An 18,347-nucleotide genomic window follows, 5' to 3' on the forward strand; every position below is an offset into this window, starting at 1 on the left:
TGTGCCAGTCTCTGAAATTGAGACGTGTGGGAATCACAGTCTGGTGTTAAATGGCACCTGCCCATGTCCCACGTGCCCAGGCCCGCAGGGAAGCTCCGCGCGGACTGGGTGTTCCCGCTCCTCACTCACCGATCCCATGTTCTTCAGGAGGACCTGGATCTGGATCACAGCTCTTTACCACGTCCGATGAGTAGCCGAAGTTTCCCTCGAAGCCTGGATGACTCTGAGGAGGACGATGATGAAGACAGTGGGCATAGCTCCAGAAGGAGGGGAAGCATCTCCAGTGGGGTTTCTTATGAAGAGTTTCAAGTGTAAGTATTAAAGAATTGGCACAATTTGGACTGACGAGTACAGCTGAGACCAAGCAGCTTCTTCTACTTCTCGCAGTTTGATTCTTCCCATTACTTATCATCAGTTCTTTTTTTTAATAACTTTTAATGGTGTTTTTTCTTTTGATAAAAGTAATACATTCCTTATAGGAAGATTAGCAAATAAAGAAAAACAAAAGAAAACATTAAAATCTCTCCCATTCCCACTAAACCAAAATGCCAGTTAACCTTTTGGTGTTTGTATCTTCATTTACATGTGGGTTTTTTTTTATGTTTTTATGCCCTTAGCACATGGTATACCCTAAAGGATGTTTCGTGTTCACCTGAGAAGAATGTACGTTCTGCTCTTGTTAAGTGGAGTGTCCTACAGGTGTTTATTAGGTCTAGTTGGTTTATTCCCTGTTGTTCTACCTATTTGTTCTATCTACTTTTGGAAGTGGGGTATTAAAGTCTCCAACTATTATTATTATATTGTCTGTTCCTTCCTTTCTGTAAGGTTTTGCTTTGTGTATTGCTGTTCGTGTGTATGCATGTTTATAATTGGTACATTTTCCTAATAGATTGACCCTATTTTCATTATAAAATGTCCTACTGTATCTCTAGTAAGATTTTTTGTTGTTGTTTTAAAGTCTTTCTCATCTGATATTACTGCAACGACTCCAACTTCTTTATTGTTGCTTTTTACATGATACATCTTTTTCCATTCTTTCACTTACAACCTGTTTGTATCCTTGAATCTCAAGTATGTCACCTGTAGACAACATATAGTTGGATCTGGTCTTTTTATCCAGTCTGATAGTCTTTGCCTTTTGATTAGAATGTTTACTTCATTTACATTTAATGTTACCATTGATATAGTTGGACTTACATCTACCATTTTATTTTTCATTTTCTATAGGTCTTATGTCTTTTTTTGTTCCTCTTTTTCTCCTTTATTGCTTTCTTTTACATAAAGTGAATATTTCCTAATGCAACATTTAATTTCCTTTAATAGTTTTTTTCATTACATTTTTCAGTTATTTTTTTAGTGATTGCTCTAGGACTTAACATATACAAATCAATTTATCAGAATCTACCTCAGATTTATATTAACTTAATCCAAGGAGATCTAGAAATATCCTATATAACTCTGTTAACTCCTCCCCTTTTTTGTGTCATTATTATACACAGTCATCTATATATGTTACAAATCCAGTATCACGTTGTTAGAATGATCACTTCATAAAAGAGCTGAGACAAGAAAGAAGAGAAAGTATATATTTAGAGAGTTTGGAATATTCTTTTTCATATTTACCATTTCTGGTTCTCATCATTCATTCCTGTGGATTCAAGTTACCATCTGGTGTCATTTCTGTATTCCAGTACAACTTTGATAATACCCACCTCCTCTGTCCTGGTATTGTCAAATATATTATTACATTTTTATGTGGCCCAACATATAATCAGGTACATATTGTCTTACACAGTTGCTTTTTAAATCAGTTAAGAGGAAAAAAAGGAAAAGGAATATGCATTTGTGTTTTTACAGTTGCATAATACTGTGTACCAGTACCAGTGCTCTTTGTTTTTTCATGTGGAGTCTAATTACTATCTGGATCACTTGCTTTCAGCCTGAAGAACTTCCTTTAGTATCTCTTCTAAAGCAGGCCTGCTGGGGCACCTGGGTGGCTCAGTCAGTTAAGCCTCTCCTTTTGGTTCAGAACATGATCTCAATGTCCTGGGATCGAGCCCCATGTCGGGCTCCCTGCTCAGCCGGGAGTCTGCTTCTCCCTCTCCCTTTCCCTCCCCCCAGCTTGTGTGTGCTCTCTCAAATAAATAAATAAAATATTTAACAATAAAAATAAAATATAAAGCAGGCCTGCTAGCTAGAATTCTCTGTTTTTCTTTATCTAAGAATATTTTTATTTCTTCTTCATTTTCTTCTTGTCTCCACTGTTTCTGATGGGAAGATAGCTGTTAATCTTACTGAGGTTCCGTTGTATGTGATGGGTCACTTTTCTCTTGCTGCTTGCAAGATTTTTTCTTTGTCTTTGCCTTTCAATATTTTGACCATGATCTGTCTGGACGTGGATCTCTTTGTAGTTATCCTAGTTGGAGTTCATTAAGCTGCTGGGGTATATAATATTTTCATCAAATTTAGGAAGTTTTCAACTATTATGGCCTCAGATTTTTTTTTTTTTTTTTCTGCTTTCTCTCCTTTCCTTCTGGGTCTCCTATCCTGTGTATGTTGAAGTGCTTACCGGTATCCCACATCTTCACTCTTTCTTTCCTCTCTGCTCTTCAGACTCCATAGTTTCTGTCCATCTGTCTTCAGGTGTGCTGATTGTTTCTTCTGCCAGCTCAAATCTGTTGAGACCCCGTTAGTGACTTTTTGTTTCATTTATTGTACTTTACAACTCCAGAATTTCTCTTTGGTTCTTTGAAATAATCTGCATCTCTTTATTGATATTCTCTGTTCGATGAGACAGTGTCATCATATTGTCCTATGTCTTTTTAAGCTTGATTTCCTTTAGTTCTTTGAATATATTTATAATAATTACTTTGAGCTTTTTGTCTACTAAATCTGTCTGGGCCCTCTCAAAGGCAGTTTCTGTTGCTGGCTCTTTCTCTGTGTATTATGGGTCACATTTTTTTCTGTTTTGTTTTTTTGCCTGTCTCATAATTTTTTATTGAAAACTGGAGATATTAAAGAAATATTACAGCCATTTAGAATACTTATTTTCTTCCTCCCCCTACCCCCCAGGCTTGTTCTGTTTGCAATTTGCATGCTTGTTTTTTAATGAAGTCTATTTCCCCCACATTGTAAAGCCTCTGATGTTGCCTCTCAGAGGGCAGAGCCGTGACCACGTGACCACACACAGTCCTTTTGAAAAGACAGTGCTTTTAGCAGGGCTCTCATTGTCTTTCCTGGATCTGTCTGTGAAGCCTTCTGCCTCTTTTTTTTTTTTTTCTTTTTAAAGATTATTTATTTATTTATTCGACAGAGATAGAGACAGCCAGTGAGAGAGGGAACACAAGCAGGGGGAGTGGGAGAGAAAGGAGCAGGCTCATAGCGGAGGAGCCTGATGTGGGGCTCGATCCCATAACGCCGGGATCACGCCCTGAGCCGAAGGCAGACGCTTAACCGCTGTGCCACCCAGGCGCCCCACCTTCTGCCTCTTGATATTACTTCCACCTCTTAGCTTCCACTAATTGTTGGCTGATTGGTCTATTGTTTTCAGTAATGCCTTGGGATATAAACTGTTCACACTCTGATCCAATTCAATCCAGGCCCCTTTGAAGCCAGTCTTTAGCAGTCTCCTTAGCTGTCTCTTTTCCTGGTTCTTTCTGTTAAGCTAGCTGGTAAACAATTTACCTTTTTTTTTTTTTTTTAAGATTTTATTTATTTATTTGACAGAGACAGCGAGAGAGGGAACACAAGCAAGGGGGGTGTGAGAAGGAGAAGCAGGCTTCCCGATGCGGGACTCGATCCCAGGACCCTGGGATCATGACCTGAGCTGAAGGCAGATGCTTAACGGCTGAGCCACCCAGGCTCAGCAAACAATTTTCCTTTTTTATCTCATGAGGTGACCAACCTAGTCTGAACGGCTTATCACCACAATCTCTGATGTTTTGAGGAGCCCTCTTAGGCTTAGTACTTTGTTCCTAACAAAGCCAGTCCTCCTGGGGGAAGCTTTGGAGCTCTCTGTTCTTGCCTGACTCTCCTCGTGGGCAAAACCTATGTGCCACTGATTCGGAGCTAGGGGCAGGGACGGTAGTCTACTTCCCAAAGCGATACCCCTGTTTCATGAATAAGCCACTGGGCTAGGGTGGTCTTCAGTCTCCTCAGCTTTCCTCTCCTGGCATGGAAACTCCACCCCACAGTTGGCGGTTGGGTGGAGGAAGAGAACCTCGTTCCTCTCAGCCACTCTTGCCTGGATTAGATCCTCTGCAACATGAATTTGGAGGTGGGGCATAGAGATGAGACATGCAGCAGCCTCCGCCTCCCTCAGAGACACCACAGCCCCCCACTGGGACCCGAAGGGAGTGGGGGCCCTGTGTCCATGCCGAACCCAACTGGAGTGACACTTCTGTCACACTGAGCTGGGGGAAACAGAGAGGGAGTAGACCGTAGACCATAGCTCACATGTCAGACTCTCACTCTTCTTACTAAAATCCAGTGGATTTTCTTAAATAAATGCTTCTTCATTTGCTGTATACTCTTAAGATTTACAGAATTTTGAAAAAAATTTTAAATAATTTTCAACAGTTATGGTGGTTTCTCTGGGGAGAGTGCCTACAGAGCCCCATGCCACCATTCCAGAGGTTGTCTATTTCTATGTTTTTAAAGCATTTATGTAATTTTTTATTCAAAATAATGGGATCATTAGTGAACAGTGTTTTCTAACTATTTGCTTAATATATCATGAACTTTACTATTTCATTAAATAATCCATCACTATATAATTTCTGGTGTCTCCTTGGAATTCCATTGTATAGATGAACAATAACACATTTGAATAATTTTCTGTTAATTATAAAAATAGTCATTTTTTTTTTTTTGAAAAATTTTATTTGGGAGGGCGAGAGAGAGAGAGAGCACAAGCAGAGGGAGGGGCAGAGGAAGAGAGAGAAACAGACTCCCCACTGAACAAGGAGCCCAATGTGGGGCTCGATCCCAGGACCCAGAGATCATGATCTGAGTCCAAGGCAGACATTTAACCAACTGAGCCATGCAGTCACCCCTAACATAACTATTTTTCAATGACTCACTATTAATAAGCAGAACTCTAATGAGTATGCTAGTAGCCAAAAAAGCCAAAAAAAGTATACATATTTCCTTTAGAAATTTTTTTTAAAATGGTATATCTGAATATAAGCTAAGCATATATTTTTAAGACTTCTAATACAATGTTGACTTGCAGAGAAGTTGTGCAGTTAGCATTCCCATCAGCAATGTATGAGTTTATTGCTTAAGTTTGAGACTATTTAGAATGTGTTCAGATTATCATATTGTTTAATAAAAAATATCTTAGCACTTCCATTTGAAAAGCCAGCTGGGCTGAAAAGGCAACCGACTACACAAGGTGGCTTTGACCCTCTCACCTGTGCTTTCCCACAGCCTGGTGAGACGCGTGGACCGCATGGAGCACTCCATCGGCAGCATCGTGTCCAAGATTGACGCTGTGATCGTGAAGCTGGAGATCATGGAGCGGGCCAAACTGAAGAGAAGGGAAGTGTTGGGAAGGCTGCTGGATGGGGTGGTGGAGGTAAGTGGTCATCTGACACAGAAACACTGATTCTATAAAATATTGGGGTAGTCATGTTTTGTAACCTTTAATCTGAGATGCGTGTTTTGAAATGTCTGTAACTGCAGATCAGTGCAATCAGATGATACTCTGGAGGTGTTACTGAGTACTACAAGCACTGATGCTTCTGCCTTCACTGAATGGTCGAATTAAGCAAAAAGTTACTCCAGTAGCTCCAAGAATTGCTTTCTATGCTATCAATCGCCAGTGTCAATTAATGACAGATTATTTGGCCCCTTAATTTCCTAGGGCAACTCCTAAGTACAAAAGTATGCATCACCCTACCCCCAACATCATGGTCTCTTTTTCCTTTATTAGGATGAGAGACTGGGTCGTGACGGTGAAATCCACAGGGAGCAGATGGAACGGCTGGTACGGGAAGAGCTGGAACGCTGGGAATCTGATGATGCGGCTTCCCAAATAAGTCACGGTTTAGGCACACCCGTGGGACTGAATGGTCAGCCTCGCTCCAGAAGCTCCCGCCCTTCTTCCTCCCAGTCTACAGAAGGAATAGAAGGTGCAGGTGCAAACGGGAGTTCCAATATCCACGTCTAGGACATGTGTTAGTATGTGTTCGGATTGGTGAGAGAGGGGCTGTCCCGCATTGCCATGGCAAGTGCACTGTCTGTATGCCCTGACCACCACAGGATGCTGGTCTTTGTGACCAGCTGTTAATGTTTCTGCACTTTAATTTATTTTAAACCTTGCCCATGGATCAAAGAAGATTTTTTTTTTCTCACGTAAGAAATCTAGGTGTAAATATTGAGTCTAGGAAAAAGTCTTTGTAAAGTATACGGAGTGGTGTGCCCACCTGCTCCCATGGCTGAGTCTTCTCAGTTGACAATGAAGTAGCCTTTAAAGCGAGGAGAGAACTGTCAAAAGGCTTCTGAGTTTTATTTCCCATCACAAAAATCAGTATTGTCCTTTTTGCCCAGTGTGTGAGGGGAAAGTAGAGGCAGTCCTTCCCACTCAAGCTGAGCTCATGGACATAATATAGAGCTTTCTTTTAAGAAAGGAGCCTTTTATTTCAACTACCTTTCTGGGGTAAACTTTTCTAAAAGATGAGCTAGAAAAGAACCCCAAACCATAGAATGGGTATGTAGTCATTATGCTAGAATTCGTATGAATGGTTAAGCTAAATGTTGAATATTGTGCTTTTTTTTGTCGTCGTTACTGTATAGTATCTAATGTCTGTGGGAATAACTTCCGCTTATTCACTCTTTTTACTCTGAGCTGCAGGAAGCCACCAAGGATTGATTGTGGGTTAAAACGTCATCTCTCACCATAACATGGGAAAACTGGAAGGAGCCCTATCACTAAGTTTGACTTATTCTAATAATTAGTTTAGTATAAAGATTTGTCCATATATTCTCTTCCCAGGTGATCCAGCTTATTTGCAACTGATTTTTATGTTGTAATGAATCTGGGAAGGCCAACTTACTAAATGTTTTAAGTAGATACTGAAGGTTTTGACTCAGCAAATGTGTTCATTTACACAAAAATTTAAAGGACTTTTGAAATTCATATATAAATATTGTAAAACTAAAGTTTGAGTTTTATGCTGTTTTGAGAATATAGAACTCAAATACTCTTTTTTTTTTTTTTTTTGTGAGAGAGAGGGAGGGGCAGAGGGAGAGAGAGAACCTTAAGCAGGCTCCATGCTCAGCACAGAGCCCAACTCGAGGCTCAATCTCTTGACCCTGAGATCATGACCTGAGCCGAAATAAGAGTTGGACACTTGAACAACTGAGTCACCCAGGCGCCCTTAGAACTCAAATACTCTTGATCCTGTATTTCAAAACTAGAATTGATCATCTAAGTGGAGCTCAGTTTAATCAAAAGGAGTTTCTGGTGTTGAAAATTCATTATCAGAACGTATCACCCGAAGTTTGAGTTTACAGCAGGTTTTTTTTTTTTTCATTAGGAGAGGGTCTCACCAAATTTATGGAGAAGAAATCTATTTCTCAATAAAAAGTAAAGATCTTATTTTTCAAGTGTCGAATGAGGTACCTTTTGAGAGCTAATGGGACGAGCAAGAGAGAATGCAGTGCTGGTGAATTAACTCCGACTCAGAGAACAGTAGAAGAGAGGCTTGTGTTGTAGTGCCTTGTTTTGAATTCCCATGCTGTTCATGTAATTGGTAGAATATGTCAGCGAAATCTTCAATGAAAACATGAGCAAACAAACCTTTTTAAGCTGGCTTCCGTAGAAGTGATACACATTGGGTTTCTTTAACAGGATTTCTCGTGGCATTCTTTCCCTCTTTACTTTCTTTCGAATATGCTACACCAAGTGCTTATTACTAGGTACTACAGTTTGCATTCCAGGGATACAGAGTGTACGTATTTATGTGTACCATGTTGTTATGTGTAAACAAACTTCAGTTTGAAGTGCAGTCATTATGTGGTATCCATGAGTATTGACCACGTGCCATATGTCAGTTATGGTCACTAGAAAGTCTTTTTATATACTTATTATTATACTGTTTCTCATTTCACCTGTAAGATTTTACAGAATTCTTTCTTTTTACCCATAAGTTACATATTTTTTTCTCTTTAGTCATGGAGAACTCCCTTCTCATCCCTCTCCTATCATCTTCCCCTCTATATTTGTATTATTAAGATGTTACATATGCAAGTCTCTCGACAATCGAGATTTCATTCATGTGTAATATCGAGCACTTTACTTCTCAATAAAGACTTGGTATAACAGATGTAATAGGTGTCTGTCTCCTAAGTAGAAGCAGTGGGTAATTTGTATCATGAGACTCATTAGTAAAGGCTTAGACTTTGAAAGAGGCATCTTCTTTCTTTATGTCCAAAGAGCAATCTGACATATTACTCCTTCTGCAGTCTGTGCCTCTAGGAGGTTATTCTGAGGATCCTGTAGTACTTCCTGTTGTGCGGCCACCACCTTTTATTATGCTTTTCTATAGTGAATAGTTGGCCCTAATATTTCTGTTATTTCAAAATCTTTGAACATAATTTCCTTGTTGGCTTTTCATGAGTTCCTCCATGGGTATATAACAGGAGTCAGAGTGCCGAATGCCAGGTCTATAAATATTTAATTTTTTTAAAAAAATTATTTTACAGGGAGAGAAAGTACATGAGCAGGGGGGAGGGGCAGAGGGAGAAGGAGAGAGAGAATCTCAAGCAGACTCTGCACTGAGCGGGGACCCCAATGCGGGGCTTGATCCCAGGATCCTGAGATCATGACCTGAGCTGAAATCAAGCATCGGACACTTAACTGCCTGAGCCACCCAGGCCCCCTGTAAATATTTAATTTTATTCAGAACTGTCAGATTGCCCTCCGGAATGACTGCCCCAGTCTACAATTCCACTATGGGCATGAGATTACCAGTTTTATGCATACCCTCACCAGCATCAGGACCATCCAGCTTCCTACTTTTTGTTAATGGCATGGTTTTGTTTTGTTTTGTTTTTAAAAGATTTTATTTATTTAGTTGACAGAGACAGCCCGTGAGAGAGGGAACACAAGCAGGGGGAGTGGGACAGGAAGAAGCAGGCTCATAGCAGAGGAGCCTGATGTGGGGCTCAATCCCACAATGCCGGGATCACGCCCTGAGCCGAAGGCAGACGCTTAATGACTGCTCCACCAAGGCGCCCCAATGGCATGGTTTTAAAGTAAGGTCTCACTTTATTTTGCATTTCTGATTCTTAATTCCTAAGGTTGGACATCCCCTCGTAATTGTTCAACATTTGGGTTTCCCTTTTGGTAAGTTGCCTATTCAAACCTTTAAAATCTTACACTTTGATCTGATGGGAAACACGTATGTTTGTGTTCATTGCTTATTTTTCTACTGGGTCACGGCCTTTTTTGTTGATTTGTGAATCAACAAATCAAGTTCCTTGTATGGTTTAAGTATTAATCCCTTATCGGTTTCGGACTCTTATATCTCTCATCCAACTGATAATTTTGTCAATATTTTCTTGGTTTTTATACTTTAAAAAATCCATCAATTTATTTTGCCTTATTGTGTCGGGTTTTGAGACCTTTGTAAGGTCAAAAACTTGTATTTATTAAACTTACAGTTTTACCTTTCACATTTAATACCTTGTGTAAGAGTAACCTTGTGTAAGGCCCACAGGTATTTTCTCCATACAGTGAGACAGTTTTGTCAATATTCTCTATTAAATAATTTAAGTTACTTTACCTTGTTACTTCATGATGTCGTTTCTGTTTCATGTATAAATGTGTGGTTTTTTTTAACTCTTTAGCCTTTTAAAAACTGATCTATGAATGTTCTTGCACAATTTTTATTATTATGACTTTATAGTTTGTGTTCATATGTGGTAAGATCTTCCCCCCCCCCCGAAATTGTGCTATTTTTGTGAAACTTTATTTTTCCATGCAAGTGTGCAAACAAGGTTGGTGGGCTCCTATGGGGGCGGGGGTGGACAGAGGGAAAGTTCCCACTGGAATTTAACTGTAATTGCATTGAATTTATCCATTAGTTTAGGGAGAACTGACATCTTAACACTATCAGAAACAGTTCTTCCTTTATTCAGAACTTCCTTAATGTCCTTTAAGTGTTTCTTACAATTTCTTAAAGAACTTATGCATTTTTAATATAGTTTTATTGGTAGTATGAGAATCTATTATATTTTCTAGGTGGTTATTGCTGATATGAAGGGAAATTACAAATGTTCTATAAATTAATCTTCCATATATCACACGTGTTGAACTCCTTTACTGGTTCTAACAGATTCTGTATTGGTTCTTTGGATTTTCTGGGGAGAAGAGAAGCTCATTTGAAAGAAAGGACAGTACTATGTTGGAGAGTAGCAGTGAGAGTAGACATGCTTGTTTTGTTCCTGGTATTCATGGGAATGTGTTTCGGAGTCCTGAAAGAAAAGCCGAGACAAGGACCTGAATTCAGATAGTTTATTTGGAACTGGACCAGGACACAGCGTGAGCCCGGAAGGGAGGAGATGCCAGTACACAGGTATGCTACTGAAGGTGCCTCTGGAGGCAACAGGAGCCCAGCGCCACCTCCGAGGACACTACAGAAGGCCTCCCCTAATTCCTTGTCTGAAGAAGGTAAGGCCAGGGTTTTATCCATTGGCCCTGGTTCCTATTGGTGGAGGGCGGACACCCCCACCCTTTCAGGCCAGGCCTGCACTCGGGCCAAGCAGGCTCTTTCAGCTTTGCAGGCCGCACAGCAGCAAAGCGAAGATGTCTGTGGTGCAGGCTTGAGGGGGGGGATGCTGTCAACACGATCCGAGCTCACCGGAACTGTCTGAGATCAAAGGCGCAGAGGAGACAGGCCGCAGGGCACCAAACGCATCTCCTTCAGCCACCCTGGCGTCACTCAGATCCACTCGTGCCCTCATTAAGTCCACTGTGGGCTTTTTGAGGGAGGCCAGCTATCATCTCTAGAGAATATAATTCAGGAAGGTTAGTGGAACTTGCTAGTTCCCATTGCTGCTGCTGCGCACAAGGCCATAACGATTTATCTCCTCTCCCACCGTTTCTAGAGGTTTCTCACTCTTGGCCAGTACTTCAGCTGTACCGCCGGTTTGGTGCAGTGATCACACCCTCATTGCTGGGGGCTCAGAGCCCTTGTCCCTTATCAGGCTGTGGTGGTTTTGGCTGCCAGTAGAGGGTAACCACTGAGCATGGAGACACCAGGTTACCTCTGAATTCTCTGCCCCGTTAGACAGCAGTCAAGTCCACACTCTCCTGACACAGATGACCAGTGTGATACCTGCTTGCTTTGCCTGCTTTTCACCAGTGTGCAAATCTCCAAGTGTGTACGTGGCGGACAGTTTCAGGTTCCGTGGAACCCGCCCTGTATTTGGGATTTGGGAGCTCCACTACCGTAGAGCCGACAGCTGCAGACGGGAAGCATAAATTCTGCAAATGCGTTAAAGGGAAGGATACTGAGCGAGGCCAAGATCACTGGCGTGTAGACCTGTATTCTGTTACTGTATACTGTCACTGCTGGGAACAAGAACCCTTGGTTTACTCCAGGGGCCTGCACACTTTCCATAAAGGGCCAGATAGTATATGTTTTAGGCTCTATGGACCATAATGATCTCGGCCACAACTGCTTGGCCATCATAGTGCAAAAGCAGCCATAGAGAATACAAATACAAATGCCTGGGATTGTGTTTCAATAAAGTTTTATTTACAAAATCAGGCAGTGGGCCAGATTTGGCCTGCAGGCCATAGTTTGCCAACTGCTGGTTTAATGCCCAAAACATACCCTGGAGGATGGCGCTCTCATCCCTGCCAAGGGTGTCATCCATGAACTGGCACTAGGATGATGCGAATAACCTGTGTGATGTCCTGTGGGACGCAGCAGTGATAGCTAAAATCACTGAGGGCGCCCTATGAGCCAGGTACTTCTCGGCACTTCACGTGCAGTCCCTTACTTCCCTGTGACGCCTCCACAGAGGTGCATACTGAGAGAATCCCTGCTTTATGCGTGAGACAGATATAGATGAAGCCACGTAAGTAAATCAAGGCCACAAACCTGGTGAATGGCACATGACAAGGAGAGGAGGGGGGACATCTGCCTGAGTAACTGTAGAGAGAAAAAGGCCCTGTATTTGCTTCAGGGCTCCTAAAACACTTTTTAAAAGTACAACTCCCTGGTTTCTACTGGAGACCCCTGTGCCCATCCTGATATCTGCACATTTGCACAAATGACCCGCCACAGGTGATCTGGCAAGTTACCCGGGGATTAGTGCAGTATGTTCCCAACCGTAGCAAGAAAATAGTCTGCGTGGCCTTTGGCGGGTCACAGCCTCTGAAACTCAAGTTCCCTCATCTGCAAAATGAAAAAGATGGAACAGCTTGAGGTTTTCCAAACGCGGTACCGCCAAGCCCTTTGTTACTGAGATGATGCCTGGGGTTCTGTTGCGTGGCAAAGAAAGGAGGCCAAACCCTCGCTCGGTTGGAGCGGCGGCACTTTCAACTGTCACTTACCCGAGACCGCATAGTGCTGTCGTGTGGGGTTGCCAGGGGAGGAATGATTCCGCGGGTTAGAAAGGGTCGGAAGATCAGCTAATGTTAATGAGCTCACTTGGTTCTAAATGTGAGTCTGATATGTAGGGAGATACAAAATATGTGGTTGAATGCAGATGTCACAGTGATTGGATCGCGATCAAATTACAATGAAGTTAAAATGGCCTTACCTGGTTATTACAATCTAAATCAGAATATCCCAAAGAATCACCCGGAATTCCCAGGCTCACCCCTCAGAGATTTCTCAACAGCTGGGGGGAAAATAGCCTTTCCTTGCCTGCCTTCCTCACATAAGCATCCCAGATGGTCACTGATTCTTAGCAGGCAAGCTTGGGAAACCCTAGATAACAGCAAAGATATGTGTCTAGAAAAGAAGAATTCCTTCAACTTAGAATGTAAGTACCTTATGTTCACAGTGCTTGGTGGGGACAAAAAGCAGGCTGCAACATGTGAATCAACCTTTTTTTTTTTTTTTTTTTTTTTAATGTATATACCAAAGACAGAAGGCCAGAAGATACAGCAAGACGGTAGAACTAGGTTTGGTGGGGTTCCAGGTTTTCTTTCCTTGGGATCTTTATTCCACTGAGAATAAACACAGACCTGGGAGGCTGAGGAGGGTACTGATTATCTCCTGCATCGTCTTGGTGACGATGAGCTCTTGCAACTATTCAGGTTAGCTTGGCACACAAATTCCTGTGGACGTAGAGACATTATTTGAGGTAATCTGAAATCCTAATTCTATCTTTACCAAGGAATCCTCTGATCTCAGTTTCCCACCTGAGAGAAGAATGTCACAAGTAAATGGCTATTGTAACATTTTACTGTTTACATTAGTGAATCAGTGCTCTGGTTTACCAGTCCCCTTCCGAGGATGGCTGGTGTGAATTAATTCCTCAGGGTATAACAATGCCCCTTACACACGCTGGGAAAAAAAAGTCCAATTCCTTAACATGCAAAACAGGCTCTCCCACAAATCCCATGAGGCCTAATCTCAACTGGTAGCCAGATCTCTTGAGGGAGAGTCGAGTATTAGGAAGCGATATATTTGTTCTATTATGCAGAAATAGGGTTTCAATACAATACTGAAAAATCTCTTATTGAAAATACCAGCAGATTTCTTAGAAATCTGGTTCATCAACAATTTAAGTATGGTTCCTCACGAAGCAGGAGCAACAACTGTTTACACCGGGGGTCCCTGCGAACTATGGCCTGGGGGCCAAATCCGGCTCCCGCTGCCTGTGTTGTGCAGCCTCAAGCTAAGAAGAGTTTTCGCATTTTTCAAGAATGATTTTTATATTTTTAAGAGGTGGTTTAAAAAAAAAATAGACAAAAACTACAAAACACTTAGTGGATCCCTTCAGATAAAGTCTGTCAACCCCTGGTCTGTAGGAATAAAGAACACTGCTCGGTCCTAACCCTACCAACCAAAACGAAATGTAAAAAAGAAAATGCTTAAAACTCATCAGATGAACAAGTCGAAGGCCGACCTTTCACACAGCAACAAAGAAGGCCCTCCATAAGATTCACATTATCTTGGCAAGAATTCAAATGAAAGAAATTACAGGAGTATCCCGAAGCACACGGCTGAAACTGAAAGTCAAACGGGGTGGCTGCTCTTCTTGAAGCTAGTTGGAAAGCGGACGATTCAATGTAAACCATGTAACCTAAAATGCTAAAGCTACAAGAAGTTCTCATTTTACAGATGCAAGAAGGAATTCAGAGAAAGCAAGGATGTATGAAAACAAAAAACATAAAATGAAAAATAAGTATCAGGAATTACTTAATCTTTATGAATTCTGAGGGAGATAAAGCACTATTACCACCATAAACATATAATTGATCAAACCAGGACACTAAAAATAAGTAAAGGGCATATAAAAGTGTGTAACTTTGAAAATATTGATTGATTACATTTTCACTGTATTATACTGGTGGGCCTATAAAATCGTTATACTCAAACTCTATTTTCAAAAATAACTTTCGGAATGCACGCCCTGATACTTGCTTGGACTATCTGCGTACACACAAGCAGCGGGTTGTAAAATGAAGTAAACTTTTTACCACGGATACTAGCCAAAAGTTTTAGCATTGCGAAGACCTGGCAGTACTCTCAAGCTGATGACTTCTAATAATTCTACTGCTACCGGCAAAAGGAAAATTCCTCAGACAGTAGAGCAAGAGGTATCATAAAACACTATACAGTTCTTCCATGAGAGAATGCAAAACAAAACACAGAGTTTCTACAAAGTTAAGGCCTCCAGTAAGACTCATACTCCAAGATACTGATCCTCACAGATTTCTGGGACAATCATCAAGTTCCTGCATATTATCAGCTTGTCACCAAGTGGCCTGCGGTCTCATCAAAGGTCAGGACGGTATGGAGAGCTCAGCATCAGCCCTGCTGTGGGCAGCTCAGGCATCCGTAATGGCTGCCAGTACATCAGAGTTGGTGAGAGCCCAAGCTTTTGGACCCATGCTACCTCAACTAGTCTCATCTGAGGCCCACTGAGCAGGCACTGGGGTGGCCTAAAGATGTCATATAGATATGAGTAATGCTACTTTTCAAATATATGTGGATACTGAGGTACTGAGGGTAATACAGTTCCAATCTAAAGACCATAAAGAATGGCTTTCAAGATGGAGACACAGGTGAGTGGGTACGCTGCCTCTTCAATGACTCACTTCAAGCCACCACGAGAGCAATGGAAGGAGCATAAGTAGTAGCTAACATATTTCACTTATTCCTGAGGTTTCTTTTATTTTAAACCAAATTAATTCATCCCATCCATTATAGATTAGTTCTTCTGACATCCAAGAAAATAAAAACAAAATTCAAATAATATAGACACAGTCTGAAGTAAATCTCTATAAATTAATATTTTCTCCTTTATAGGACTTATATTTACTTATACTTCAAAAAAATGTCCCTTAACTCAAAAATGGTGAAGATGGCAAATCCTATGTTGTTTCTTACCACAATATTAAAAACAATTATGTAAAAAAGAATATTGTAATATAAAGGGATGATAAGTATAACAGCATTTAAATTCTTTTTAAAGATACGCAGTAATATATTTGGCTGTTTTGTTTCTTCTTTAAGTGTATTTTGTATGTAAAGTATAGATATATATATTATCCTCTGTATAATGAGGGAAGACTGTATACAGAGAACTCTAAGGAAGCCAGGGTTATATACCAACAACAGGAAAAACTGATTGGCCCTGATGGTCACACAACAATCAGGTAAAAAGAGTGTGTGATAACATGTTACAAGATGATGCATTAATCAAATGTCATTTTTAAATAGTTTCTTAAAAATATAATGCTATGTCCCTGGACTGATGTCACAACAGTATGGCAGGGTGCCCACTGACACTGAACAATGCTCCAAGATGAGCAGACGCAAGGCGTCTACACTGGTGACCCTCAGGCTCACTTAATTCCTACAATACTGAAGTGTTTACTTTTACAAAAAGGGGGATTAATTGCAATGTGATCTCCTGAAATGGATCCTGGAATAAAGCATGTTGGTGTAAAAGTGGTGAAATCTGACCAAGTGCACAGTTGAGTAATAATCACGTACAGTGTTCATCTCTTACTTCTGACATGTGCCGTGGTCTAGAAACGTGAACATTAAGGAAAGTTGGGCAAAGGGCATAGGGGAACATTTCCATAGTATCTTTGCAATTTTTCTGTAAATCTAAAATTATTCCGAAATTAATCCTTCATTAAAAGGGGGCAGGAGAGACTTAAGTAAGGATGTACCTATGCACACAGGAACACAAAACTCAGCCGTCCCGCTGTGTGGTAACAGCGACAGAGAGGCTATGCAGGTGTCACAGAGGGAAGTAGTGATGGGGAAGGGGCACGAGGGGGCTCCCATGTGCTGGTCATGTCCTGTTTCCGCCCCTGGGTTGGTAGTAGCACCGATGTGCTCCTTTTACGATAAGTCACTGGACTAGACTTTTCCCTACATTACCCTTCAAGAAAAGGAAGTTAAGAAACGCTTCCTTAGTACTGATATAGGTTAGAACGAAGAGAGAATCTGTGAGTAAGAGACGTCTGTGTGGGAACGAAACGAAGACGTCTGTACGGGGGCAGTTACGACAGTTACGGTAGCATCAGTCTCAGTTTTCGGAGCCGGGAAGGATCTGGGTAAGGTCCCAGGTCCTGCCGTGGAACGTTCTTTCCAGAGCAGCCCTGGCGACGCGGCCGCAGCAGGGCTCACGGGGCACAGACACGTGCACCTGAGCGAAGGGCCCCAGGAGGTTGTGAGGCGCACCCACATCCCAGCCCCTGAGGTGCCCCCGCGCGGCTGAGAACCGCAGGCCCGCCACCCCGTGCAGAGGCCGGCAGAGCCTCCTGAGCTGTTCCGACTCCACAACAGAAATCTCAGGAAATTCCAATAACGTTAAAAGGCCCAGCAAAGCTTTCCCTCTCATAATGGCTTTTTTTTACCCTACAAATAACAGCGGGTTTTCCCAACACAGTTTCGATTTCGTACTCCACCACTGCATGTGTGTATTTGTTGTTTTTATTTACTAAGTAACGGCGGATCGTTGGTTCATGCAATACTCAAGCTGGAGGGCAACGAACCCTCTACTCGTTTTAAAGATGAGGAAGTGGATAATCAGCGATGCTCAGAACTTGTCACAAGTTCCTAGAATTCAATTCTTGCTTAGGTCGATGAATTAAACTAGATGCCTCCCCCATGGGTACTATAAGACTAGATGAGCTGATAGGCGGTTCCTAACAGCACCAGCTTATGACCTGGGTTCTTTCGTGTATAATTCAGTTCATCGCGGTGTCTGTGAATGTCTGGGCTGAAAATACTTGCTGAATATGATGCCGAATGAAAAGACAACGAAAACACTTCTGAATACTTAAAATAAATCAAGATGCTCCCTTTTTAATGTGTGGATCAATCATGTAAATTGAAGAGGAATTTAAGAATATTTTTTAAGAAATAACAATTTTAGGTAGGCAATCGTAAGGAAGATAACAATCATACATGCCAAGGCTACGTGATTCTTCCACAGGCCCCACGGGGAGAGATCGATGCCCTGGTTTATCAAAAATTCTTCGCCAGTACATCTGAAATTCAACAGAAAAAGTGTCATGCTCGGACAAAAGAGAGGGAGTGGGCACGGTAAAAAAAACTTCTCTCCACAGAGGTTTTCTATGGAAATACTTCTAATTTTGTCTAAAATTGTCCTATTACTAAGAATTATTTCATGAGGGTTCGTGAGATTCTGGATACCAGCATTCTCTTTTCTTTCATTAGCTCATGTATCAGAATCAAGCTGTTAACAACAATCATTGATAAGGAATGTGTTATTCAATTTTTAAAACAATATCCTCTGATTTTACGAAAATCTTCATTTCCGTTTTATGGACATTATGCAATAAATGGGACTTCTTTCTCAGCTGGCTGAAATATGTTTCTTTCTTTAGAGGGTACATGCTTTAATGAGGCTATTCCAAGTCAATTTAAAAGAAAAAAAAACAGCTGTATAGACTTCGATTTCATAATGTCTCCTGTTTAAGTGCAGGACGAAGAGGCAGGTGCCACGAGCGTGCCCGGGAAACGTTCACTCTGTTCTGCTCTAGCTGCCTTTCTAGTTCTTGCTCCTGGCCATGGGTTGGGCTTAGAGGAAGCCGTAAGTTCATGGATCCGTACACCTCACATAAGCCATACAATTCCAATATTCTAAGGCTTCACTAAAATGTCAAAGCA

At 41.5% G+C, this 18,347-nt stretch overlaps 2 protein-coding genes across 10 annotated transcripts in view; one reads left to right on the top strand and one right to left on the bottom strand.

Moving 5' to 3' along the window:
• The window catches only part of PKD2 (polycystin 2, transient receptor potential cation channel), a 53,922-nt gene extending 44,132 nt beyond the window's left edge, over nucleotides 1-9,790 (top strand). For both annotated transcript variants that reach the window (XM_026509755.4, XM_057309860.1), the window contains exons 13-15: nucleotides 148-311; nucleotides 5,431-5,578; nucleotides 5,936-9,790. In XM_026509755.4, the coding sequence (XP_026365540.1) occupies nucleotides 148-311; nucleotides 5,431-5,578; nucleotides 5,936-6,172 (549 nt within the window). In that variant the 3' untranslated portion in view covers nucleotides 6,173-9,790. The remainder of the gene's footprint in view (nucleotides 1-147; nucleotides 312-5,430; nucleotides 5,579-5,935) is intronic.
• Nucleotides 9,791-17,486: 7,696 nt separating this feature from the next.
• ABCG2 (ATP binding cassette subfamily G member 2 (Junior blood group)) overlaps nucleotides 17,487-18,347 on the bottom strand; it is a 138,353-nt gene continuing 137,492 nt past the window's right edge. For all 8 annotated transcript variants that reach the window (XM_057309863.1, XM_057309861.1, XM_057309862.1 and 5 more), the window contains one exon: nucleotides 17,487-17,704. In XM_057309863.1, coding sequence (XP_057165846.1) covers nucleotides 17,557-17,704 — 148 coding nt within the window. In that variant the 3' untranslated portion in view covers nucleotides 17,487-17,556. The remainder of the gene's footprint in view (nucleotides 17,705-18,347) is intronic.

Source organism: Ursus arctos, unplaced genomic scaffold (assembly GCF_023065955.2).
Source record: "Ursus arctos isolate Adak ecotype North America unplaced genomic scaffold, UrsArc2.0 scaffold_9, whole genome shotgun sequence".
NCBI classification, from domain to species: Eukaryota; Metazoa; Chordata; class Mammalia; order Carnivora; family Ursidae; genus Ursus; species Ursus arctos.